At 40.3% G+C, this 27,662-nt stretch overlaps 1 protein-coding gene across 2 annotated transcripts; it reads left to right on the top strand.

Annotated features, from left to right (window-relative positions):
* The first annotated feature begins 255 nt into the window (after window positions 1-255).
* Window positions 256-10,905, top strand: LOC121854688. Of its 2 annotated transcripts, XM_042349393.1 has the most exons (4): window positions 256-403; window positions 1,114-1,352; window positions 8,653-8,771; window positions 10,273-10,905. In XM_042349393.1, exons 2-4 carry the CDS (start codon window positions 1,181-1,183, stop codon window positions 10,852-10,854), a joined length of 873 nt encoding a protein of 290 aa, XP_042205327.1. In that variant the 5' UTR covers window positions 256-403; window positions 1,114-1,180; the 3' UTR covers window positions 10,855-10,905. The 2 variants fall into 2 exon arrangements, with proteins under 2 accessions (XP_042205327.1, XP_042205326.1); XM_042349392.1 differs by lacking the exon at window positions 256-403 and having other exon boundaries at window positions 410-1,352.
* The last annotated feature ends 16,757 nt before the right edge of the window (window positions 10,906-27,662 follow it).

The following is a 27,662-nucleotide window of genomic DNA, read 5'->3' on the forward strand; positions in this document are numbered from 1 at the left end:
ACCTGTGCCCGGGTGGGCTAATCCCCGTAAAAAAAAAAAAAGTTCAGGTTCATTCAGGAGCTGGTGCATGCCCAATACTTGCCAACAGTGCGTAACAAAGACATAACCGATCGGCCAAGCGGCTAACGAGCCGATCATTGGTGAAGAGGATAAAAGTAAAAGTAATTGCGTTACAGAGACGTAACCAATCGCCCAAGCTGCTAACGAACCGATCAATAGTGAAGAGGTTTAAAGCAAAAAAAAAAAAAAAAAATATTAGGCGACCACAGTCCCGCTCCCGCGTTCACTCACTACTGTTTATGTTATGCTCCTGCAGTGAGCAGCGTTGGGACACCTGCGGTTGCGTCCTCAGTCCTCTGCTCCATAATCCAGCATTGTTTTCAGCTGTTGCATGAATTGACTGGTCAGTCTCAAGATGTCTTCTGTGTGTCAGTGTCCCCAGTCAGAATGGCAAATCATTCAAAGCGTTTATCAAAATAACGCCGCTGCCATTGACATTTTTATGGCCCACGGTATTCTGCCTACTTCCCATAAGTGTTCCAAGTGTTTTGCAGACTGCAGTTACCGTCAAGATAAACACGCTTGGTATTGCACGAAAAAGCGCAGTGTTAACAAGGGAAAGAAACTCATTAATTGTGGCTATTCAGTTTCTGCGTATAAGGACACTTGGATGGGCAAGTTACACATAGCACCGTGGAAAAATTTGTTATTTTGTAATGCATTTATCAGGAAACACTTTTCTCAGCGCTACATTGACGAAAACTTGAATGTATCGTTCGAAAATGTCGTGAACTGGAAAAAACACTGTTCTAAGGTTTGTGAACATTGGTTGAGTAACCAGCAGGAACCCATAGGAGGGCTTGATGTTGTAGTGGAAGTGGGTGAAATCAAAGTAGGAAAATCCAAAAGCAATCCTGACAGTGAAGAGACTGGAGCGTGGGTGTTGGGGGGTGTAGAAGCCGTCTCCAAACGGAAATTCATCATACCAGTAGCTGACCATAGTGCTGAAGCTCTCATACAGCAAATTTTGCACTTTGTAAAGTTGGGTAGTGTTATTCATACCGACATTGGGGAGGCTTACAGCACCCTTAATGATATTGGTTACATCCACAGAACTGTCGACCACAGTCGGAACTTTGTCGAGCCTTATACAGGCGTCCATACACAAAATTTAGTATGCATGTGGAAGGATATCAGAAATTGTGTGCTTCGTGCCGGCAATATAAAGGAAAATTACAGCCAATATTTTGCTCGGTACATGTTCCAAGCGCAACACAAGGATCACAAGACCATACTGCACCACTTCCTCCTACAAGTGGCTTCTCTTTATCCTCCTCCAGCTGATAATATAGGTAAAGTTAGGGTAAATTTTTACTTTAGGACACGAGTCCCTAGGGGTTGACCAATATGTTTTTCCAGTGTATTTTGGTGTGTTTTAAACGAATCTGACCTTCATTTTTGGCGGAAATTGCTCGTTTACCCCCCCCCCCCCCCAACAATAATGGGGGAGAGCCTGGGAAATCTGGGGTTTTAGGTGGGGGAGAAAACGAAAACGAGTCATCTAACCTAACAAAACCTAACCTAACCCCTAGCCTGTGGCTCTGCCCCCAGAACCCCAGTAGGCCTAGCTTAAATTAACCTAAATGTTTCAGTTGTTTAAAACTTTGGGGTGTGCCATGCCTGAAAGTACAATACCATAGTTAGAAGTGGAAGGACCAGGGATACGTAAGAATTGAATAGCATGATCGTCTGTTTCGTAAAACTCGGCAATAAACTTAAAATAATTGTAGGGGCACAAATGACAACCAACCTCGACCACGGCCATTGTGAGACTGGTCAACGAAATTAAAATCGTACCCAGAATGCTTCCTTTGAAAAAAAAATCAAATGTGATGCTATTGATACATCATTGGTCATTACTGGATGATATCAGTCAATATTGCGCATGCGTGATGCGCCGATAACATCTCACAGACAAAGACTGAAAACTCTGTAAAATCAGTTAAATTCAATTGTGTCGCTATTATCCATTTCTGCCAGGTATAAATGGGGTTCAAAATGCATAGAATAGAGAGATCTAAATGTTTCAATAGTTTATAACTTTTGGGCGCGCTATGTCCTAAAGTAAAATAATACCAAAGTTAGGTTAAGTTTGGTCTGCTTTTTGCATGTTCTTGCCCCACAATTTCCCTCTTCATATCTTCATAACTGCTCATTACAGAGTCCCAGCACAGGGCTGTGGTCAATTCCATTTTGTCAATTCAAATTCAAGTTATTATTGCAGTAACGTACAGCCACGGATTATCTACATTTCTTTTTAACCTATCAATAGTTCAGACAAATCTGTGACACTTTTCTTCAATGACGGTTCACTCGCAAATTGCTTTAGATGCTGGTTTGGACGTTAGGTTAGGTCATGTTTAGTCATTTGAAAGGAAAACCTCATAGAAGAAAAGTGTCATAGAATTGTCAGAACTACTGATTGGTAAAAAAGAAATGCAGATATTCAATGGTTGTACAAAACTGCAAATTTACTAAATTCAATTTAAATTCTGACAAAGTAAGAATTGATCAAATCCAGTTAAATTCATGTGCTTTTCAATTCCAGTTCAATGCCAACCACATTTTTACGTGATTTTTTATATTAAGTCCTTTTTGAATATTTTTCATATTTGGCAAGTAGACTGATGTCAGTCTGAATTTAGTGGGCAAGATATTAACTGTGCCATATAACACCACCCTTCATCACTACATATAACACCACCCATCAGCACTACATATAACACCATCCATCATCACTACATATAACATCATCCATCATCACTACATATAACACCATCCATCATCACTACATATAACACCATCCATCATCACTACATATAACACCATCCATCATCACTACATATAACATCATCCATCATCACTACATATAACACCATCCATCATCACTACATATAACACCAACAAATCATCACTACATATAACAACATCCATCATCACTACATATAACACCATCCATCATCACTACATATAACACCATCCATCATCACTTCATATAACACCACCCATCATCACTACATATAACACCATCCATCATCACTACGTATAACACCATCCATCATCACTACATATAACACCACCCATCATCACTACATATAACACCATCCATCATCACTACATATAACACCACCCATCATCACTACATATAACAACATCCATCATCACTACATATAACATCATCCATTATCACTACATATAACACCACCCATCATCACTTCATATAACACCATCCATCATCACTACATATAACACCATCCATCATCACTACATATAACATCACCCATCATCACTACATATAACAACATCCATCATCACTACATATAACACCTTCCATCATCACTACATATAACAACATCCATCATCACTACATATAACACCATCTGTCATCACTACATATAACACCATCTATCATCACTACATATAACATCATCCATCATCACTACATATAACAACATCCATCATCACTACATATAACATCATCCATCATCACTACATATAACACCATCCATCATCACTACATATAACACCATCAATCATCACTACATAACACCACCCATCATCACTACATAATCCATCATCACTACATATAACACCATCCATCATCACTACATATAACACCATCCATCATCACTACATATAACACCATCCATCATCACTACATATAACAACATCCATCATCACTACATATAACAACATCCATCATCACTACATATAACACCACCCATCTTCACTACATATAACACCATCCATCATGACTACATATAACACCATCTATCATCACTACATATAACATCATCCATCATCACTACATATAACAACATCCATCATCACTACATATAACAACATCCATCATCACTACATATAACACCATCCATCATCACTACATATAACATAATCCATCATCACTACATATAACACCATCTATCATCACTACATATAACATCATCCATCATCACTACATATAACAGCATCCATCATCACTACATATAACACCACCCATCTTCACTACATATAACACCATCCATCATGACTACATATATCACCATCCATCATCACTACATATAACACCATCCATCATGACTACATATAACACCATCCATCATCACTACATATAACACCATCCATCATCACTACATATAACAACATCCATCATCACTACATATAACATCATCCATCATCACTACATATAACAACATCCATCATCACTACATATAACAACATCCATCATCACTACATCATCATCTATACTACAATACTGTATTATCATAACTATGTTACTGTATAACAAAGTTCCAACCTCATTATTCTGTACAGTATTTATGTTTTACTAGCTGATTTTCGAATTGAGGTCCTCAGTGGTCGTACACTTCAATATAACTAATCGCAAGATGATCTCAGATCAAACTGTGCGAGTGTTTCTGGATGCCTGCGAGGGATACGGCGTCAACGTGTTTGGAGCTCAGCTCTATGAACTGGTAGCCGACCCAACCTGCTGTAAGCTTTTGGGTAGCGGGGCTTTTGGCACATGTTACAGTGTTGAGGTCTCAAAAAGCTACTGGGTCATCAAGCTCGTGCCAGAGGATGGTCCTGACATCGAGAGTCTCTACGGGGAAATCCAAGCTCTGTCCGCCTTGCAGGGTGTCCCAGGTCTACAGAAGGTGGTCGGGGTTTGTCCCTGGAAGCCCGCTTTAATCACAAAGTTCGCCGGGAAGTCCTTGGACACCTACTTAGACACTCACAACTGCACCTTCTCAGAGCGCCTCCAGATCGTACAACAGGTCAGCTGGACACTGACTGAGATGAGGGCTCGGGGATGGGTGCACAATGATATTAAAATCAATAACATTTGTATCCAAAAGACTGCCCAGGGGATCCAAACTACTCTCATTGACTTTGGTTTAGCTGTCCAGGTCGGGGGATGCCTACCATTTCCCCCAGGAACAATGGCACCCTTCCACATGGCCCCTGAGGTGGTCAAAAGCAGTCAACTCACCCACCAGGCCGACGTCTACAGCATCGGTCGCCTCATGCAGTATCTTCTGCATGAAAAGCTGAGCCGCCTCCACCAAGATGTACGAGGATGGCTGGTCTGCGCCACCAACCATGACCCAAACCAACGAGGCTCCTTAGTTGAACTGTTAGAGTGTCTTGACGGGTGAGGAAAATATGCACAGCCATCAGCCCCCCTACCAACCCCCACCAACTTCACCCACCAGAAGCCTCCACATTCCCCCGTCAATCAAGCGCCGGGGGGTGAGTAGTATTTGTGATATTTGCTAAAAATAAAAAAATAAAAAGACGAGATGAAGAAAGCTAAGAATGGGGAAGGAGAGCGAGAGAACTGCTAACAAAAAACATTGTTCTTTTTTTTCGCCCCCCAGGCCCCGTTGTGGGTCGTTTGACCTGTGCCCGGGCGGGCTAATTCCCGTAAAAACAAAAAAAACAACAACAATGCTTCAAAGATAGAAATTTCATAATAGTCCATTGGCTGGGAGGGTGTTCATGTGCATGAACTGTACCCTAATTTTCTCTTCACATTCTTAAACTTTACCAATATACATGGCAAAAAGTGTGGGAAGAGCATACACAAACTAAATCAGGAAAAGCCACTGGAAAGTTGCCTAAAACAAAGGGTCGCGGCTACCAGAAACGTGTCATAGAAGTAGCGCGTGCTAGGGGTAGCTCGATGGAAGAATTGCTGCAGTATGATTAAACAATAATCTCGTATCTTTTTGACAATGAAAGGATGATGAATAAATCTTCAAAAAGTTCTCTTGACCAAGAACTAGAACATAAGCTTACTGTTAAGGATCTCCAAACCCCACATACAAAGGATGATTTTCATACATTATAGTGGACATGATGGCTGATGTCCGTAACTTGAAAACAAAACCTAAACACCAAAAATACATTACTAATGTAGTGATAAACAAATTACAGTTTATAAACCATGCATTTACCTATGATAACATAAGAAGAAACATTGTATCATTACTAGAGTGAATGAAATAATATTTCCAAAAACAACAATTGTCAAATCTGTTTATGTTTCCCACGTCCTCGGGCACCTGTGTCCAAGCAACTAATGGGTCAAGCAGTATCCACTGGCCTAAAATGTTCTTTGCTCTGGTTTGGGAATGTTTCTTAGGGAAAACCTCTAGGAGGCTTCTTATCCCAAAAGCCCCAAAATTTTTGTCCGGATCTTCGAGGGTTTACTGTAGCACTTTGAAAAATTCAAGTGTGAAACTGGTTTCACACATTAGATATGTTGAACAAACTTTGAAAAAATACCGGTACTGGTATCAATAATAAGTTGGCCTCGTCAGTGAACACATTTTATTGGATATAACATAAATTAACATCAATTCATCACATCAATTCCAATTCATTTCACTTAATTTTTAAAAAAATTTTAACTTCAATTCCAATTCGTTGCTATTCTTAATCAGTACCATCTCTGGCCAGCAGAGCTAAAGAACCAGGGGCAGAACTGTGAGGGGGTACCGGGTAGTCCTAGATAGTGAAAGCTGTGGTTTAACCAATGAAACCAAAGCTTCACAGGAAAGAACTTAGAGGATGTCAGGGTTTGTTCAAATCACTTAATTATCAGTGAGCCAGTGATTATTTTTGTTAATACTTGACAAGAGTATCTCATGTTAACCAGCAACTTAAGGAATTTAATCTTTAAAGAAAATGCTTTCTTACCACATGAAAATGTTATAAAGTGTGGAGGATTAGCCATTTGCATTGTGATGATCTTAAAATTTTTCCCGTCCCAAACACTGATCTACAACCACTCACGGCAATGCCAATACCTCCACTTTCATATCTGGGATTCTTTATGTCAACCATGAGAACACTTTAAAAAACTTACCAGCTACCGCTCCATTAATGATTCATTGGTGATACTACTGTAAATTGGTTAGGTTGGTTCATTTTATCTCTGATAAGTCATGTACCATATATAGTACTGTAGTAGCTGTTAAGGCATTCTTCTGTGCAAGATTTAGTATTTATGAAACATCCAAGAGAAAATCTCCAAGAAAATAACTGAACTCCTCAGTGCTACCCATTTTTTAGGGCTTCCATTGGGGTGCAAATTGCATAGCACTTTAAGTTTTTATGTATCCTCCTTTTTTGATAGCTGACTTCTGATTCTCAGATCACTCTGTAGCGATGCTAAGGTATAAATAAGGGTTTGATCCAAAAAAGCATTTTGTAATACAGTAGAGCCAGTTGAGAGAAACTTGGATCACTAGCATGTCCATCCCTCCCACTTTAAATGTATCCTTCATCCTTTAACTGCATTTAATATATACCTGTACCTGGCACAGTGGTCCCTCGGTTAACGAACACAATTCGTTCCACAGAGTCTTTCGTTAACCAAATCCATTGTTTCAATGGGATATTGGGTAATTGGTTACAGCTCACAGATAAGTACATACAAAGTAAAAAAAAAATGCAGTACAGTACACTTACTTTAAGGTGTGTATGTAGAAGGTTCCTGGTTGATGATGATGGGAATTAGAAGTGGGGGTGGAGGAGAAGGGAGAAGAGAAGGAAGTGGGGATGGAGGAGAAATCACCTTTCAGGGGACCCATGCTTGATGCAGTAATTTCACCAATAAAATTTTAAGTTCACTAGGTGTAATTCAAGATTATTTTATTTAAATCAACACTGCACTGTGCTATATATTATCAATATGTTAACTAAATTTCAGAATGACCAATAATTTTAATGTAAAAATGCAAAAATATTCAAGACACCAACAAAATCGATGTTCACTCCACTGTAAACAAAGCCACACTGACGCCTGGTGAATGAGTCAAGTGGCTGATGGGCGCACAAAGAACTAGTTCCCTGTACTGCATATACAGCTCCTCCCCGACTTACGACGGGCTTAGGGACCCAAATCCAGGTCGTAAGTTGAAATGGTCGTAAGTCGAAAATGCTTAAATAATACATAGAAAATCTAAAATGGGTGTCTCTTTTTCTTCTCAGATCCACAAAACTCTCACTTTTAAGCTTGCCAGCCATTTTAAAGTGAATTACAAACTAAAATTTTGTCAGTACACAGCGCAATCAGTAACGTTGGGACTCGAAAATACCTAATTTGACAAAATTTTGGTACGACTGAGGCGGTCGTATGTCCGGGTGGTCGTAAGTCGAGTAGGTTGTAAGTCAGGGAGGAGCTGTATTATCAATATGTTAACAAAATTTTAAAATGACTAATATTTTTAATATAAAAAAATGCAAAAATATTAAAGAGCACAACTTTCGTGATATTTACTCCACAGGACACGAATGTAAACATAGAACAGATTACTGAATTGGCAGACTAGCCCATCAGCTGATCAGCTGATGCTCACAACAAAACGTGTTTGTCATAATGATTTCGTTAATTGAAGTTTTGTTCGTTAACCAAATTGAAGATCCTTATGGGAGGTATTTTGTTAATCGAACCATTCGTTAACCGAGGGACCACTGTATACAGTACAGTACTGTGCTTAGCATTCGGCAACATGTGGGTAAGGTTACCCAACCTCCTGGCAGATTTTATGCATCATATTCTGTTGATTTTCATCTTTGCAGGTAATCCTTCAGCTCCTTTTGACAACAAGAATGTAAACCCAACTCGACACCTTGAATACTCTGATAATACCGCTACTTCAGTGAACCCACAGTGCAAGAGGAGCTTGAATGGTGAAAATGTAAGGAGTGAATTTTAAAAAGTTTTCCCACTTGATGCAAGATGGCCAAAAGCAAGAGCAAATTACAAATGTACACATTTTACTTCTCTCTCATTTATTTATTCCTCCTCCTGTCAAGGAGTGCAGTGGCTGAGTGAATAGAACACATGCCTCCTGTCTTAAGGATATCCTGTGAAGCAAAATTCACCCTCCTTTAAAGTTCCGTAAATAATATTTTGTGTATGTCTTAAATTTCAATACTACATAGTTTTTATATATAGTTGCTCCTCTACTTAAGAACGTTCAACTTACAAACTTTCAGAGATACAAACATCATCACTGAGGGGGTTACCTGCCAGAACAGGTGTTTTAATGTGGATGAGACTGGATTATTTAGAAAAAAATTCCAGATAGAACAAACATTACCTAAGAGGAGAAGAGTGAGCCAGGTTTTAAGGCTGTATTAAAGGGTATAGCTGTACTAAATATCCATAATCTTTTCATTTTTTACAATATGTTTGGTATCTAGAAGAGTAAAGTTGGACTTACAAACAAGCCTCAGGAACGTAACTCGTTCGTAAGTAGAGGAGCACCTGTATTAAAAAAAATGGTAAAGCCTATAGGCTGCTGTGTGCTGTAGCTATACAGTACACATTTGTTTTCTCTCTCATTTTTGTCTTATCACTTTATAATGAAAATTTTTCTTAAAACTATTGGAAGGTTGAAGCCAGAATTACCCGGTACTCAATGTTGTTTCTAAAGAACAGCCAGACGCTGTATATTATCCATTTGATCTCAACTCTGTGATGGCATTTGTCTTGGATTGTTAATTATGTTGTACAGCACAGTATTTCTCATGAACAGCGATAAAAGTAGCGCAGATATTTTTTTTTTTAACTGCATATTGGAACTTGTAAGTGACATTAAAAGTCAGTTGGAAGTTAACCATTCCTAACTGAGTTGATAATTGAATATTGCAGACACAAGTACAGTACTTAACTGTGTTAAAGGGGTCACTTTGGCTCTTATAATTGTTAGCTAAGTACTGTAGTGTGTGTGTCATGTATTAGTAGGAAGGGTTAAGTGTTGAAGAAAGTTATAAAAAATAATGTGTATACAGTACTTTGCATAAATTAAGAGATTTATATACCCTGTATTGGGAAACTCAAATCATGAGAAAATGGTACAGTACTGTAATGTAACAGGAATATGTGGGTTTGTGCCATAATCAAGTTTATTCCTACATGACTACGTTCAACATGATTTATTTATTATTTTTTTTCTCAAAGTAAATTGAGTAGAAAAATCTAAATTTGATACAAGGACATAACAAAATACTGTGTGTATTAGAGAGTCCTTATTATAATAGACTTTAAACTATTCAAAAGCATGGTGGCCATTTTACAAATTTTGTTGTGCGGTTGATTGTATTTTGAGTATCATGGCCTATACAAGACAGTTTTAATGATTATTATGTTGTTGCACAGAATATACAGATATGATGTTACTTTTCCCTTCACAGGGTGCTGTCAGCGGGAACCAATCAATACCCGGAGATGAAGAAGCTATACCTATCCAAAAGAGACTTCGTTCACACAGAATTGTTAAGCCTCACAATGTTTCATCTGAGGCTTCAGTGTCTAATGTGTCTGTGGAACATGACCGAGATGCTGATGTTACTGTGGAAAAGAGGATGTTCCACTGTGATATATGTGAAGGAATTTACTCCTCTGCTCAGCAATTGAAGACACACATGAAGTTTTTTCATTCATATGAGAAGCCACATCAGCTGGTGTTTCCAGTACATAAACAGCTTGAAGGAAATGCAAAGGAGATAAATGACACATCATGTTTAGTGAGGAATGAAGCAATTTATTTGAAGGAAGAATGTATTGACCCAGTGCACGTTAAGGAAGAGTTTCCTGAGCCAGTGTTTGTAAAGGAAGAGTTTCCTGAGCCAGTGTGTGAGACAGAAGAGTGTACTGAGCCAGTGTGTGTAAAGGAAGAGTTTCTTGAACCAAGATATGTGAATGAGGAGCTTATTGAAACAATTTATGTGAAAGAGGAGTGTATTGATCCAACATATGGAGGAGGAGTTTACTGAACCATTGTATGTGAAGGAGGAATGTACAGTATTAAACCAGACTGTAACTGATGAAGGGGTTTGATGACAACCATTATATATATATATATATATATATATATATATATATATATATATATATATATATATATATATATATATATATATATATATATATATATATATATATATATATATATATATATATATATATATATATATATATATATATATATATATATACCACAAGGAAAAAGAAAACTCGAAGTTCCCAAGCGCTTTCGTGTAATTCACATCTTCAAGGGTGAGTACAGACTGTGCTCACCCCTGAAGATGTGAATTACACGAAAGCGCTTGGGAACTTCGTGTTTTCGTTTTCCTTGTGGTTATCAGCATATACCTGGATCACGCGCACCTACAGTTTAATGAAGAACTGTTTGCAAGGTGTTTAACCCCTATGCCCTGGGCTAGGGTGGTGCTGGCCGTACCCCCCACGCGGGGTAAAACGGGGAAATAAATTTTTCCAAAAATAAATTTTATTCTTTATAAATGATAAAATAAAGAAAAAGATGTAAGAAAAACGGAAGGGTTCCGTCCCTGGAAAATTGACCGTATCGCAAAATTCCGTAACGCGAAACCTATTTTCCCATTGACTTCCATTATAAAACTAGAGATGCGTTCCTACGGAATTTTTTTAGGCCTTAAAGTTAGCTATCACACCTTGATCCATTGGCTGGAGCAAGGAAGTTGTGTTCTTGGGGATGTACTCCACTCTCACATTATCAGAAAGATCATTTAAATTTACTGGGTGGCTTGGTGCATTGTCTAAGAGGAGCAATGCTTTATTAGATATGTTACGCCTGGCATTATATCTTTCTACAGCAGGGCAAAAATAGTTAGTGAACCAGTCTTGGAAAAGGTTCATAGTCATCCAAGCCTTCTTATTTGAACGCCAAATCACATGTAGATTAGACTTGGCATAGCCCTTGAGAGCCCTTGGATTTTCTGAGTGATACACAAGTAGGGGCTTTAATTTCATGTCACCTGAAGCATTTCCTCCCAGAAGAAGTGTTAAACGATCCTTGGATGCTTTAAAGCAGTTAAATCCAACTGCTGGGGCGAGAAACATGAGCACACACTGGATGTAAACAATGGACTGACTCCGCGTTGCGATGCCACACTTGGCAGTAGCAAACACCAAGAAATCCACACCAAACAAATAATCATTTTTAACAAAAAAATTTAAATTTAGTTTTTTTTTTTTTTTTTTTGTAACTTAAAATTTACCCCAATTTCCGTAAGGGCGGATTTACCGGCCGTAACGCAAAATTATTGGTCATAATTTACAAATTCCGTAAGAGCGAAATTCCATAACCCGGGCTTCCGTAACGTGGGGATGCCTGTATTGTCCCTCAGTGATGAGTGAAATAAGGAGAATTGTAGGTTTTCTTACAGGGAGCAGCTCGCTGTCACTATGCAGTAGAGGTCCTTTTCCCGTCTCCTTTGTGTCCAAGATGGCCAAATAATACTTATTTCCTATACCCTAAATACAGTCATTCATGTAGAATTTATTTTATTTGCATTAATTTTCGTAAAGACTGTTCGGCACCAGACTGTCTGGTTGTCTTTGTGTTTGGTAGAGCAAGTAAGTCATAAATAATTATCGGAATAATAATTCCACAAATAAAACATTCATACCATTATCATCTCTTAATACTACACAACTACACTACTTTTAGTAATATTACTTTGATACAACATGACAAAAAGGACAAACACTGGTAAATGAACAAACAAAAGGAGGTACTTACCAAGAAGTTTCCCTCCTCCCACTCGTAGATAAGTGAGGTGGGTGGGTGGTGTGTTGCCACCCTGACCCTGGGTGTATGCTAGCACCCGTGGGTAGAGACGAGTAAATGCGTACAACTGTGTACCTTTTCTACAAATATGTTAGTTTGTTCCTTACAAATACACTTATAACTACTATTTACAAGCACGTGCCACATTGTTTTAGAATGTTTTCTTGGAGTGGTACTCCACGAAGCAAGGTGGACAGAGACCAACGTCACATTCCTTGCACCACATTGTCACGTCCTTACGCTTAGCTGCGCGCCTTGTGGTGTTAGCATAGACAACACCGCCTTTGCCCCTTACAACCACCTGGACCTGTTGGTAAGAAATCCATGTTGTGACGAACAACCCAGTCACGTGCAAGCAATCTGTCATGTAGGCCTGCTTGGTTGTGACGTCGTGGTGCAGCTGCCACGATGGTGCCAGGATTTGCAATATCAATTGCTTCTGAAAAACCCTGAGAGAGGGTTTTTTTTTGTTTTTTACTAGGTACAAGTTGTATGCATTCAGGGTGGTGATGTCCATGAGGTGTAGGAACATCTTCTTGGACCACTTAAGACATTTCCTTACACACTCAATTGAGCCAACCTGCATGTCACTCTTGTCCACGAGGCGCATATTGACATTGTAGTCCACGACAGCGTCGGGTTTTTTCATTACCTCTCCTGAGGTCAGTCCATTTTTCCACTGTCAACCATTTCACCCTTGCGCATGGTTGACAGCATCTGCACAGTATGCTTATCTTGCCAGCATATTGCAAGCATCTTGTCTGCTTGTTTCAGCTGGACCTCTCCTCGGACAGGTTTGCGAGTAAACACGGGCCAGTGTTTTCGGTTCTTGCATACAGTTTCACAAGAACCGATGTCATGTTTAAGTAGGAACTTGGCCAAAGCAGGAGAGGTATAATAATTATCAGTGTAGAGGATGTGATTCCCTCCAAAGTAGCGGTCCATAAATTTCTTGACAACAGCGCCAGAGAAACCATGTGGGTCGTCCTTGGGTATGTCTACGTCACTTGCTGTGTAAACTATGAGATCTAAAACATACCCAGTATCGCAGTCACACAGCACAAAGGACTTGATCCCAAAGCGATGTCATTTGGAGGGAATGTTTCGTCTAAAAACAACTTGTCCTCTGAAAAGCACCAGAGACTCGTCCACCACTATGTTTTGAAAAGGTCTGAAGAACTTCGTAAAGCGTTCCTTCAGCATCGTAAAAACTAACCTTATTTTCCAAAGTCTATCACTAGTCACAGGAATGTTGTTATCTACAAAGTGTAGATAACGTAGGATGGAGGCAAACCGGTCTCTGGACATGAATTTTGCAAACAATGGAGTTGCAGTGATATCATCAGGAGATATTCAATACTCCTGAAGTACATGTTTTCTAACATGTGCCATCAGCATTAGTAATGCAAAAAACACATACAGTTTGACAACACCGACATCATTCCATCGACGCATGTGTGGTGAGGGGTCAGACTCGAGGTCAACCTCACACGTGTACTGATGAAATTTGTTTGTCTCCTTACACAGTAAGTCCATAATTTCACCATCAAAGAACACACAAAAATAATCTATCACGTGATTCCTCTGTACAAGGAAATTCAGGAGTAATTCCACCTGACGATCTTCTGAAATCAGGGATATCAGGCTGGAAATTACTACCATCAAACCAAACAAAGGCATCCATTGTCCCTTGTCTGGGTCGTGAGCGCCTGGAGGGGATACGGCGCTCTGGCTGGGCCTCACTGCTTGTGTCCTCTTCCTCACTGATTGACACAACATCGTCTAACTTGATGCTATCCTCTTGGTCACTAGGCTGATAATCGCTGCCTTCATCACCACTTTCACCAGAATCGACCACTAAAGTACTCAAATCAAAAAGTTCTGTCCTTATTTCGCTACCATCCAACCCGCGGCGACGACGCTTGATTGGGGTGGAAGAGGGGGGGGGGGGAGAAACGCGCATTCTGGAACGTCACCTGGGGCGCACCGGTTAACCGTTCTGGGGCGTAGGGGTTAATAATATGGAGAGAACAAGATAGGATGAAGTTTATATAGTACAAGTGAGAGGGAGGGAATTGAATCCATATACTTTTAGGCAAAGAAAGAAGAGCTATAGGGGGCACATGTGTATGTATGAATGTTAGTCATATACCCTGTACACCAGTATGTGTACAATAAATAAGTTATTATACAGTATGAGAAAATATATGTTAAACAAAAATAATTGCAGCATAAAACTACATGTACAAGAGTTATTAGAAATACCTGCAGCAGAATGATTCATCATATGTGACAATTTGTAATATATATGCATAAAGTATAACAAAAGACTACTACAGGTAACAGGTGGTTGAAAGCATTTGTCCAATTATAAATTTAGCTTAAATACAGCTGCTCCCCGACTTATGACGGGGTTAGGGACCCAAATCCAGGTCGTAAGTTGAAAATGCTTAAATAATATAGAAAATCTTAAATGGGCCTCCCTCTTTCTTCTCAGCACCACAAAACTCTCACTTTTAAGCTTGCCAGCCATTTTAAAGTGAATTACAAACGAAAATTTTGTCAGTACACCGCAATCACTGACGTTGGGACTCTAAAATACCTAATTTGACAAAATTTTGGTACGACTGAGGCGGTCGTATGTCGGGGAGTAGCTGTAGTTGAAATTTGCCTTCCTCTTTTTTTAACTCTTACAAAATACAGCCTCCAGTTATCCTTTTGGTTTTTTATTTTTCACATCATACAACCAGTAGCATGCATAAACCACTTGACATATTCCTTTCCAATTATGTATGCACTCTGCTGTCCATCTCCTTTGTCTCACTCTAACCATTTATAACCTGAGTCTTCTATCATCTTTCTACTATTACATTCTTCTTAACTATACACACTCATCACCAATCATGTCCTTTGTAAGACACTTCCATATCTCATTGTTGTGCAGTTTTGTAATCATACCTTATTTCTGTATACTGTACTGTATTATGTTTCTCTCAAGGCCATTATTTTTCCTTTGCTTCTTCCCTATACATTCCCATCAGTGTTATCAGTGTTTCCTTCACACTCGTCTCTCTCTGAGTACACTTATTATTTTCTTTCCCTCAGCTCTTCTTCGTTTCAATTCATCACTCAATGTTCCATTCACCGACAAATTTACTCCCAAATACAGGCTGCCTTTGATTATACCGATTTAAAAATACATTGATACACATACTGAACATGGTTTACATTTAGACACCCAAATTTAATTTATATTGGGCTCAGGTTTGCATGTACTGTATGTGGTTGTGCACTACCACTAACTTCCTCCTTCAACCCTTCTTCCAATCTAACACACTCATGCCACTTGGTGTGCTGAAAATCATACTAACTGTTTGAATAATACTTTTTCATGAGTAAAATTAGTACAGGGTATAATATTTATTTGGGTGGTAACTGTATATATCAAAGACTTATTTTGTATTACATGTACTGTTCAAGGAACCCTCTCTAATCCAATATTTTGGTCTAATTAAATAAAAAAAATTTATGCAGTTGTCCTAAGTAATTTTGTGTTATTTTCACAGCCATGCCTCGTGAAAGAAAATTTGTCATACAGAAACATTTAAATTTATAAAAATAACATGAAATGTGATATAAAGTACAATTGAAAGGCATGTGCATAATCTCCGTCTCACAGCCATTCATCAGCTGACCATCCACCACCACACACCACTCCCCATCAGCTAGCTACCACCCCCCATCTACACCCATTACACCACCTATGACACTAAAACAAAATGCATGTACAGTACTACATACAGTACCTGGTTAATGAGCTTGATAGCTAATAATTTCAGCAACCATCAGCAATTTTTATTTATACTTAGTAAATAAATTTAAATATAACCATATGTCTTAAGTACAGTACTATATAATTTTAAGACACTCAAAGCTGCAAACTTGATACTGTACATGTACTGTAATTTATAGACTATTGAATCATTCTTGTGGTTTGGCATAAATTTCTTGTTAACAGCAAAATGTGTAGCTATTATAGTATTTCATTACCAGTTACGTTCCATTTGCTGTACAGTGAAACCTCTATTTAACGGGGTATATAGAGATGGTAATCCAAATACGTTATATCGAGGCTCCATTAGATGTAAAACTCCCTTCTAATGGAGTACATGTATGGAGAGAAAAGTCTGTGATATGAGGTTTCACTCTACAGTAATTGGTTGTGTGTATCAGCTTTTCCATTAAGTTAAAAAAAATAGCTTTACTGTAATTATTCAATTTAGTTGTTTACAATTTGATAATGGTTTAAAAGAGTGGAGCCCAGGGAGGTAATTTTGTGGGATAGCAAAGAGAGTGATGGAATGATAATGTGATGCAGGTCTGGAGTAGCCACTGAGATGGATGGAAATAGCTAAAAGTAGAGCTGAAAGGAAAGCCTTAATTCTAGCAGCCATGAATCTACCTCGGGTCTAAAAGCCAACTGAGTAGAGCAAGAAAGAGTACTGTACAGTATTATAAATTAACTGTTAAGCTGCCTGTACCTTTTTCAATGACACCATTTCATGTGTTTGATTCGTATAACTGAAGTAGGGAACACTTTTGGGACCTGTTCATCCTAAATATTTAAAAAAAATTAAGTTGAATAAAATAGTGACCTAACTAAATGATAAATGTTCTCTCTTTATGATGTCCAGGGTACATGGTCATGTGTATCCAGTTTTTCTGTTTAGTTACAGTATGTTATTCTTTTACTGTGTTTATTTATTTTAATTTTTTTTTTATGATTTTTTGGTACTTCATAAAAAGTAACTTTATTTTCTAACCAGGCCCTTGGTTAAAGGCCCCAGAGTGCATTGTCCATTGTTAGTACAGGAGGAAACCGGAGTACCCAGAGAAAACCTGTGATGTTTGGTAGGGTCTTAATGGATAACACCCTTCTCATATCAGACCTAAACTGGGGATCGAACCCAGGACATAATCAGAGGCATGTGCTACAACAGTACCGACTGTACCAATTTTTTTTTTTTTTTTTAACATTTCATTCTGATTACAGGTGCTACTCTACTTACGAACGAGTTACATCCCGGATGCTTGTTTGTAAGTCCAACTTTACTCTTGTAGCTACCAAACATATTGTAAAAATGAAAATATTATGGATACTTAGTACAGCTATACCCTTTAATACAGCCTTAAAACCTCGCTCACTCTTCTCCTCTTAGGTTATGTTTGTTCTATCTGGAATTTCCTTCAAAATAATCCAGTCTCACCCACATTAAACACCTGTTCTGGCAGGTAACCGCCCTCAATGATGATGTTTGTATCTCTGAAAGTTTGTAAGTTGAACTTTCTTAAGTACAGTAGAGGAGCACCTGTACTGTATACAGCATTACAAATAATTGTATTTGTATAAATTTCAACTCAGAATAAAATACTACTTAGTACAGTATACTGAAACTTCTATTGAGTTCACAACTAGACCTATGATTTATGTTCTGCTCTTTTTTGTAATTTCTTCACCTTTTAATGATTCTATGTTACAGTATATGGTATTTCCTGACTGGATTAATATGATTTTGTACAGGTCTAGTGTATTGTTCAGAGCCTATATCATGAACGAATAGTTGGCAACCATTTACTGCATGTGTCATGTCCACACTCAGATGGAATACTGCTGTGTACTGGTACTGGGGTACCTCACCTCCTTAATTTGGCGCAGAAAAGTAAAAAACCTACAAAATCAACGATGATGATTATACTGTAATACCAAACGCCCTGGTTAATAAATTATTGAGTCCCACAAGGGAGTATCTTGGGTTCATTGATTTTCCTTAAGCCCCATCCACACGATCGGACAGTGACTGGCAGATTGTGCCCTCACCGGGCACAGTCTGTCGGGCATGACTGTGATGTTGTCCACACTGCTGAGTAGGTGGTCAGGCAGTAAAGTTGGGCAGTAGCCAGTAGGTGGTCGGCAGCCCCTGAGTGCGGTATCACCATGCGCAACACAGTTGGAAAGAAGAAAAGTGCTGTATTTGTAAAAAGGAATAGTAAGGACAGAGTGCAGAAAATGATCTGGTGTAAAGAGTGGTTAAGTAGGAGAGAAGTATTGGGAATTCATATGACGATATTATGTGAACTACAAGATGGAAGTGAGCGTGATTTCACCAACTACGTACATGAGAATGGATATCAGCGCCTTTTACACACTCCTTGCTAAAGTGGAACCATACTTAGCAAAAGAAGATACCCATCTGAGGCAGATTATACCAGCAGCAGCCCGTCTCGAAGCAACGCTCAGATTTCTAGCAACTGGGTGCACATACTCATCACTGCAGTATACCACGAGGATATCGAAGCAGAGTTTGTCACTCATAATACCAGAAACATGTGAGGCTATATATGCAGTACTCAAGGAAGATTTCTTGCAAGTAGGATTGTTTATATAGTATTATTGATTGACACCACTTGTGTGTAAAGAAATAAACTGTTTATTGTATAAAGTAATTACATACTGTACACTCCAAAACGTATGTACAAGACTCTCTCCATAAAATAACTTAAATATCAATAGTGATCATTATGTATTGTACCCGTCGTCGTTGGTCCATGCCTGGCGCCAAATCACCGGGCAGTCTGCTGATTTCGCTCAACTACGGGCACGGGCTGTCCGCTGGTTTGCCCGTCAAAGTTGCCACAAAGTGTGCGATGACAGTCTCATCACTCGTGCCAGACGGTCACTGTCCGTTAGTGTGGACGGGGCTTTAGGCATGTACTGTAAATGATATGCCCATTGATGTTAATTGTGAATTTTTATTGTATGCTGTTGACGGTGCTCTCATAGTGGGGCCGAGATTCTGTAGTCATCCTCCCTCCACCACTCTTCCTAAAAAAAAAAAAAAAAAAAACCTAATAAGGAATAGATCGGGGGTTCCCAAACCTGGGGTCGGAAGGCTCATTAGGTGGGGTCGCAAAGAAGTCATGAGGTCACTGGGGCCCTTTGGGTCTGCCAGTGAAATGATTTGGGGCCGCACTGGATTGGGTTGTGCTAGAAAAAGCTTGGGAACCCCTGGAATAGATGAATAAATAAACCAGGTACTTAAACCTTTAGTGACAACGGAGAGCCAGCGACCAGCGTCCCTTGTCTTTCCCAAAACCTGTCCTTAATGGCAAGTAATCGTGCAAAACCACACCGCCCAACCTAACATTTATTTAGTAAGTTGATATATACCTGTGGAGTGAGAATTGTAAACTCTTGGAACAATCTGCCAGAGTGTGTTGTGATGGCACCGTGTGTGAGCTCTTCCAAGACTTGACTTGACCAACACTGGATTAGGTACAAATAAATTCAGTATACTTGCCAACAGTGTGTAATAGACATGACCGACCACCCAAGCGGCTAACGAGCCGATCAGTGGCAAAGAGAATAAAATTAAAATATTAAAAATATGGCATTGTGGAATGAGGTGTAAAACTTCCATAGACCTCAAATTTGACATAATTGTTTTTTTCAATAAACAGATTGCTTTAAAAATATCTATGGACTTTTTACGTGCTATTCTGCAACGCCTTATTTTTTCATAAATAAATAACTAGTATTTACTTGGATAAATGTACGTTTAGCTAGATATTTCAGTCTTTATTTTGTCATAAAATAAAACGAAGTAAGTGTTGGTGGTACAGCGGTAATGAGCATCAATATGTTGTAGCATAATGTATGTGGCCAGTTGTCAAATTTCTCTTTGTTAGGCTCACATATATACGTATGTGGAGGGATCATGCACAATGGTGTTTTCTATATATATATAATATAGTATGTACAATTCAGTGCTAGGGAGATGCTGTGTGGTGAGGAGCTTGTTGAGAGGAGGTCTTGTCTGTTTGAGAGCATTGAGTAGAATCTTCTTCACGGCGAGGCTGGGGGTATTTATACGATTCTGCCGGAAGTGAGCGGCACTGCTGATTGGCTGAGGTGAAAGGCAGTAACTGGCCAATCACCGCACAGTCCGAAAGCGAGGCTTGGTCTGTGGAACTCGCCATGGGTTGGCTGGGAAGCGACAAATCGGCAGTTGTAGGGGAGAGTATCCACTACAGTGTCAAGGGGTTAGAGCCTCGGCCCGGACACACGTGAGAAGGGTGTTATCCAGTGTGACCCTCTCTACCCAACACCACAGGTTTCCCGGTCCCCGGTTTCCAACTGTACTAACACTAGATAGACCGCCCAAACGTCTAATAAGCTGATAAGTGGCGAATATGATAAAGTTAAATTTAGGTTGGGTTAAGGTCATGCTAAGTTAATTTTATATTCTTTTAATGGTATAATGGGTGAAATTTCAAGTTAAGGGTATGTTAGGTAAAGGCAATATCAAGTAAGCTTAGGTTAAGGTTTCGTAAGGTTAATATTATGTTAGGCTACCGTTATTTTAAGTTAATATTAGGTTAATCTTGCCTGGGGCAGATTGTAAACTAATTGGGATAATATTCATGGCGGGGTGGGAGGTGGGTTACTGGCTCGTTAATATATCACGAATCTTACATAACTCGACTTATATAAAGAATTTTTGTGTACTGTACTTACAGTTCATTATATAATTCATAATCTTTTGTAATTTGTTTTATTTTATAATGTTTCAGTATGTTAAGAGATGAAAAGCTTTTCTTAGTCGGCTTCGATGGTTTGCAGCGTCATAGGGCTTCGAGTAGATGTCTCTGAGCCATAACCTATAAGGAAAAGAGTGGGCGGATGGCGGAGGCAGTTTCGATCTGGTGTATGGGATTGGGATGGCCGGTGTGGTGCCTGAGTCCTTGGCCCTAAGTCCTGTCTGTGCTGTTGAATCGTCGTGGCCGAGGTTTGAGAGACTGGTGTGTACAACTCTGGGGATGTGCACGAGTATGAAAATTTTGTGTGGAAAGGATTTCGCTCCTGTGTTGTGGGGGAGGACAACCGCGACTCCCAACAGTGACGTTCATCAGCAGCCTTACCACGGCAGCTGCGTCCAAGCTAAGTACCAGACCATTCACCTTTATTAAGTTTTGTTGGGAAATTGTTAATGTATTTCACTATTTAAACTATTGGGCTATTATTCTGGAAACATCGGATTACGAGCTTGAATCATACAGTTATGTCAGTGTTTGTGGAATAAATACCCAGTTGGTGAGTACTACAATGACCAGGTTAGGTGATGGTGTACGTTTCCACGAATTCCTCCTCGCCATTCTTATTGCTGATTATATCAGCATACCCAACCTATGGGTGTGTTAGGTCAGGTTCTATTAGGCTCTATGCATTGTCATTTCCATTTTTGTGGTTAATATGATATTAGTGTGTAAAAAAAATTTCAACCAATTCCGACAATTCCTTCTAGTGGTAGCCATTATCTATACTACCTTTACCACTTTCATCATCACTTATGTAGTACACGTTTTTTTTACTCCGAACTAATAAAAATCACCAATTTGGTGATTTTTGTCTCAACGAGATTTACTGCTTGGAACTGCGCAAAATAGTTTTATTTCAACTTTAAAGGAAACTTTCGACAAGTAGTACAGGGTGAGCATAAAGTCTTTCCCTGATTATGAAAAATCATATCTCGAAGACCATTCTAGATAGAAACATAAATGTTGTAGCATTGTGTAGACGAATTCATTGATTTTTTTACATGCATATTTTAAGCTGCAAAAAACTGTATGTTTGTACCTAGCATATGTTTTGTGTCATAAATGTTTGTAATCAGGGAAAGACTTTATGCTCACCCTGTATTTCAGTCGGCAATTCACCAGTTACAGTGACAATTAATAAAACAAATTTGACAATTATGACCTTGGATAGACACTTGTTATCCGAAGTGGCTATTTCTCCATCTCAAACGACGCCTTTCATTATTCGAGTATAAACTGCGATTGGATTACGGAAGCATAAATTGAGTTGTGTGCTGTAGTGGTCTCCAGTGACGTTTTCTATTAAAGTGTGGTGATATCGATTCTTAGTTATGAATTGACTAAAAAGTTTTATCTATAGTAGTAACAGCAGCAGTAGTAGAAGCAAGTGTTGTGTTTTTAATTCTTCAGAACCTAGCAGACCTATTTAGCTTCACACACATTGTACAGGAAATATAACTTAATCAAGGAGTTGTTTGCCATAGGTCATAATTATATTCTCTATCTTAATTTTGTCTCTCAAAGGGGTGCTACGTGAACGCATCTACAGCTATGAGAGAAGTAGTGTAGTTTCAATAGTATGTTTTGTTTGGTAATTTAACCAATTTTTTTTAAATTTAACCAATTAGGTGTTTTCTTACATCTTTACTGACGATGATTATTTATCGTATACAAACCTGTGTGTGTGAAACCGGTCCACCCCCAGGCAGCTTATCTCTCACAATACAGTATAAACTAATTGCAAACTGAAACTGTATACATACTGTACTCAATGGTGCCCACGTGTGTCTGTCTGTCTGTTTGCTGGAGCAATGTTTATCAGAGACCGGTCTTGATGGCCTTCATTTGAAAAACAAAACATTACAGACTACGTGGACTTACGACCGTCGGGACTTACGAGGTCGCAGAAATCATGGCTTATTAATTTAACGTAAGATTTAAGTTTATCGCCATGATTAGTGACAGTCGCCTTGGTAATGATATCAAGTTCTAGCGAAAATCATAAAATCAATGCAAACGGGATTTTTTTTTCCTCTTTTCCACTGATCGGCTTGTAGTGGATTTCTCCCCTACAAACGCTGTTTGTCGCTGAGTAGCCGACCCCACCAATTCCCCAGTGTATGCCTCGTGGTCTAGGTCAACCAGCGTCGCCATACATCACGGAGCGGGGGTCAACTACTAAGCCACGCCTACCCCCCGCTATTTAAGACCTGACCTCATAGTGACCTGTCTCTTTCTACCTACACCAACCAGCCAGCAACACCTCATCCTCCTCCGCCGCTGCCCGGCGGCCCTCACACCTCCGCCTGCCTGGCGGTCTTCTCTCCTGCCGGCGAGCATGGCAACCCACAAGCTGTCCTTCTCTGAGCGTCCTAACCAACCAGCTCTCTCTACATCACGCTTGTAACCATGCTGCCTTCCCAGCACCAAGCTGCATTGTACATCCAATACAACATGTATATAGAGAGCACATTATGAGTTTCCTTTCTCCATCCCATCCTGAGTGTGAACCAAACAACCTTGAACCCCACAGGCTCGTTAGCCGCTTGGGCGATCGGTCACGTCTCTGATTACTTTTCCTTTTCTTTTATCCTCTTCACCAAAAGATCGACTCATTAGCCGCTTGGGCGATCGGTCACATCTCTGTTATGCACTGTTGGCATGTACCAGCTCCTGAATGTACCTGAATCCACTCCAGTGTTGGTCAAGTCTTGTCTTGAAAGAGCTCACACTCGGTGCCGTCACAACACTTTCTGGTAGATTGTTCCAAGAGTTCACAACTCTCCGAAAAAGTTTGCCCTCACAGTTTTCTGGACTTGCGGCTTCTTCATCTTGAGCTGTGACCCCTTGTGGGGCGAGCGTCCGCCAGCTCCAAGTTAGGACACTCGACTGAGTAGTGCCCCTTGAGATGTCCATACACCTCAATTGGGTCACCCCTTACCCAGCCACGAAATCAAATACTCTACATTAAAGAGATTTTTGTACCAGGATTATTACATTACCTTAAAAAAAAAATCCTTGACGTGGAATTTTTTAATACGGTATCTTTTTTTTTTGAGTGATATTTGAGCTAACATGGAGTAGGCGTTTAGAGATCTTAGTTGTCGAAGCACCTTTATATTGTAGTGGATTTCTCCACTACAAACACTGTTTGTCGCTGAGTAGCCGACCCCGCGAATTCCCCAGTGTATGCCTCGTGGTCTAGGTCAACCAGCGCCGCCCACGGAGCGGGGGTCAACTACTAAGCCACGCCTACCCCCGCTATTTAAGACCTGACCTCGTGGTGACCTATCACTTCTAGCTACAGCCGCAGCAAGCAACACCTCCTCCGCCGCTGCCTGGCGGCCCTCGCTCCCGCCGGCGAGCATGGCGACCCACAAGCTATCCTCCTCTGAGCACCCTCACCAACCAGCTCTCTCTACATCACGCTTGTAACCAAGCTGCATTGTACATCCAATACAATATGTATACAGTGAGCACATTGTGAGTTTCCTTTCTCCATCCCATCCTGAGTGTGAACCCAAACAACCCATACCCCACAAATGGTGATCCCCGGAGATTCGCACTCACACAGGATGGAGGAGAAACCGACCACTCTCCCAGTCTTCAAGCAACATGGAAGACTGGCTTATCCACACAGAGGCAGCTCTCATCGGCTCTACAACTACTGTCTCTACACCACAGGTTAGACACCCTAGAGCAGCACTGCTTCTCTATGCAGACACCAGCTCCTCTTCCTGCCCCAAGCACCACGTCCTACTGACCCCAGCACACCCGTCCTGCCTCAGACGCCGTCCCCGGCCCAGCAGTACCCCCTGCCACTCGTGATGCAGCCCCTGCTCCCGACGCGGCTCATGCGCCTGAGTGCGGACCCAGACACACCTCTTTTCGTCCTCAGGTACTCCCTGCTACTGTCCTGCACCCTGCTGCTGTCGTGGACCCAGCTGTTGTCACGAGCCCTCATCCGCTTCTGCTGACGCAGCCCCTGCTCCTGACCCAAGCCCACACACCCCAGCAGGCGCATCTGACGACTCTGTGCCTGCCGTGAGGGAAGCACAACATTCATCGCCTCCACACACCCTTTTTCTCCCTCTCTACTCCCACAGATATTGTGTATCTAGATAGTTGTCTACTCTAGCGGCCGGCTCATCCACGCCCTGGCCGTTATTGCTCACATGTGGCATGCACCACCCGTTCTGCCTCACATGTGCCATGCAACCCTGCAGACACCAAGTCTCCTACACCGCCTGGAGGGAAGGTGGGAGTATTGTAGTGGATTTCTCCCCTACAAACGCTGTTTGTCGCTCCTGTAGCCGACCCCGCGAATTCCCCAGTGTATGCCTCGTGGTCTAGGTCAACCAGCGCCGCTCACGGAGCGGGGGTCAACTACTAAGCCACGCCTACCTCCGCTATTTAAGACCTGACCTCGTGGTGACCTCTCTCTTCTTCTAGCTGCAGCCACCAGCAAGTAACACCTCCTCCTCCTCCACCGCTGCCTGGCGGCCCTCGCTCCTGCCGGCGAGCATGGCGACCCACAAGCTGTCCTCCTCTGAGCACCCTCACCAACCAGCTCTCTCTACATCACGCTTGTAACCACGCTGCCACTTCCCAGCACCAAGCTGCATTGTACATCCAATACAATATATATACAGTGAGCACATTGTGAGTTTCCTTTCCCCATCCCATCCTGAGTGTGAACCAAACAACTCGTACCCCACAATATCACTCGAACACTCAAAAGAAAATAAATTACTCTATTATCTACTATTCAGTCGCTGTTTTTCGTTCAGTGATTAAAGACCTCTGTCATTCCAACTTATGGACACGTTATAACCTTGACATTTTACGCACCTAAACATACTGTAAGATTCAACAAAAACAACATAAATAACTACAACAATAACGTTTAGATGGAGAACGAGGAAGGAATGTTATTTAAAGTAGGCGGAAGAGACGGAGGAAGGCTAGAGGTGTGGCCACTCCATGTATATACTTCCTCATGGGCGGCTACAACGTGTACTGAAGAGCTTCACATCACAGGGATTCTATGCAGGTTAGATATTATTTTTTTTATGTGCTTCCTTGATCTGAATTTACGCGTTTCCGGGTAGTGAAACCTCTATATAACGGACTCTTCTCTTCAAATAAATCACTTCTAATGGATCCTCGATATAACGTACTTTATATCCATATAGTTCGTTAGATGGAGATTTTACGTCTAACAAACCCTTGATATTACAGACGTCTTTCTCCATTTAATCCGTTAGATGGGGGTTTCACATCTAATAGACCCTCGTTATAACGGACTTTCCTCTCCATGTAGTCCGTTACATAGAGGTTTCACTGTATTTACGATAACCAGTGTGAATCAAACAAAACACTGATTCGCCAATGCCTTAGTTAACATCCAGGAGACGCCTCACCTAAGCTCCGAGTCAAAAAGCTTCGTTCACATTTGACCTCCGATTTTCCGAAGCCGAACCAGTAGTAAACAAACACTTCTAAGAATCCCTAATACTTTTTTGTTACGCTATTTTGCTAAAATTATCAGTGTTATAGGTTAAGAAGTGAGATAACTAGATGTCTTTTTTCAGTGATTTTATTACTTAGTAGAAAGTTAGTACACGAACCATTTAGAATTCGCAGGTGACCATCCATGTATGTGGGATAGGTGGTGTGTGGGATACTAGTGGTGTTGTGTAGGATAGTACTGGTGTTGTGTGGTATAGTAACGGTGTCTGGGATGGTTGGTTATTTTGTACATAGTTTCGATTGGATATAGTGATAGGTGTGGTTATTCTTGAAGTGAAATGAGCTAGGGATGGGGAGTGAATCTTAATGCTTCCTCCATGACTAACATTTATAAACACCAAAACAACTCCGCATTAACAAGTTCAAGGTCATACTCGACAGTTCAAGATCATACTCGAAAGCCCAAGGTCATACTCGGTAATCACGTTTAAGTTTTTAATCCTAATAAGTTCAAGGTCTAGACACGTAATTAGTATAATGATAATTATTGTTGCAGCTTGTGAGTTACCTTTAGTGTTGATAATTTAATTATTGCATCTTATGAGTGACCTTGAGTGTTGATAACTATTGCAGCTTGTGAGTTACCTTGACTGCTGATAACTATTACATCTTATGAGTGACCCCGAGTGAGTGAGTGACCAGGAATTCTCGGGTCATATCAGTTCATTACAGTGTTTGTCAAATCTTCGTTGTCAATTTCCATTATTATTGAACTGTGAAGGATCTATTGTGTTACCCTCTACGTTTTTTTTTCTCTCCTGCACTCACTCGCTCAGTCTTCAC

This window comes from Homarus americanus, unplaced genomic scaffold (genome assembly GCF_018991925.1).
Source record: "Homarus americanus isolate GMGI-L3 unplaced genomic scaffold, GMGI_Hamer_2.0 scaffold53233, whole genome shotgun sequence".
Classification (NCBI taxonomy): domain Eukaryota; kingdom Metazoa; phylum Arthropoda; class Malacostraca; order Decapoda; family Nephropidae; genus Homarus; species Homarus americanus.

What these genes read in the sequence shown, in the direction of transcription:
- LOC121854688 (XM_042349392.1), top strand. Translation starts at nt 416, where the DNA reads ATGTCTTCTGTGTGTCAGTGTCCCCAGTCAGAATGGCAAATCATTCAA. An exon ending in TCCTCCAGCTGATAATATAG is followed by an intron (nt 1,353 to 8,652) that starts GTAAAGTTAGGG and finishes TCATCTTTGCAG; the next exon opens with GTAATCCTTCAGCTCCTTTT. An exon ending in GGAGCTTGAATGGTGAAAAT is followed by an intron (nt 8,772 to 10,272) that starts GTAAGGAGTGAA and finishes TTCCCTTCACAG; the next exon opens with GGTGCTGTCAGCGGGAACCA.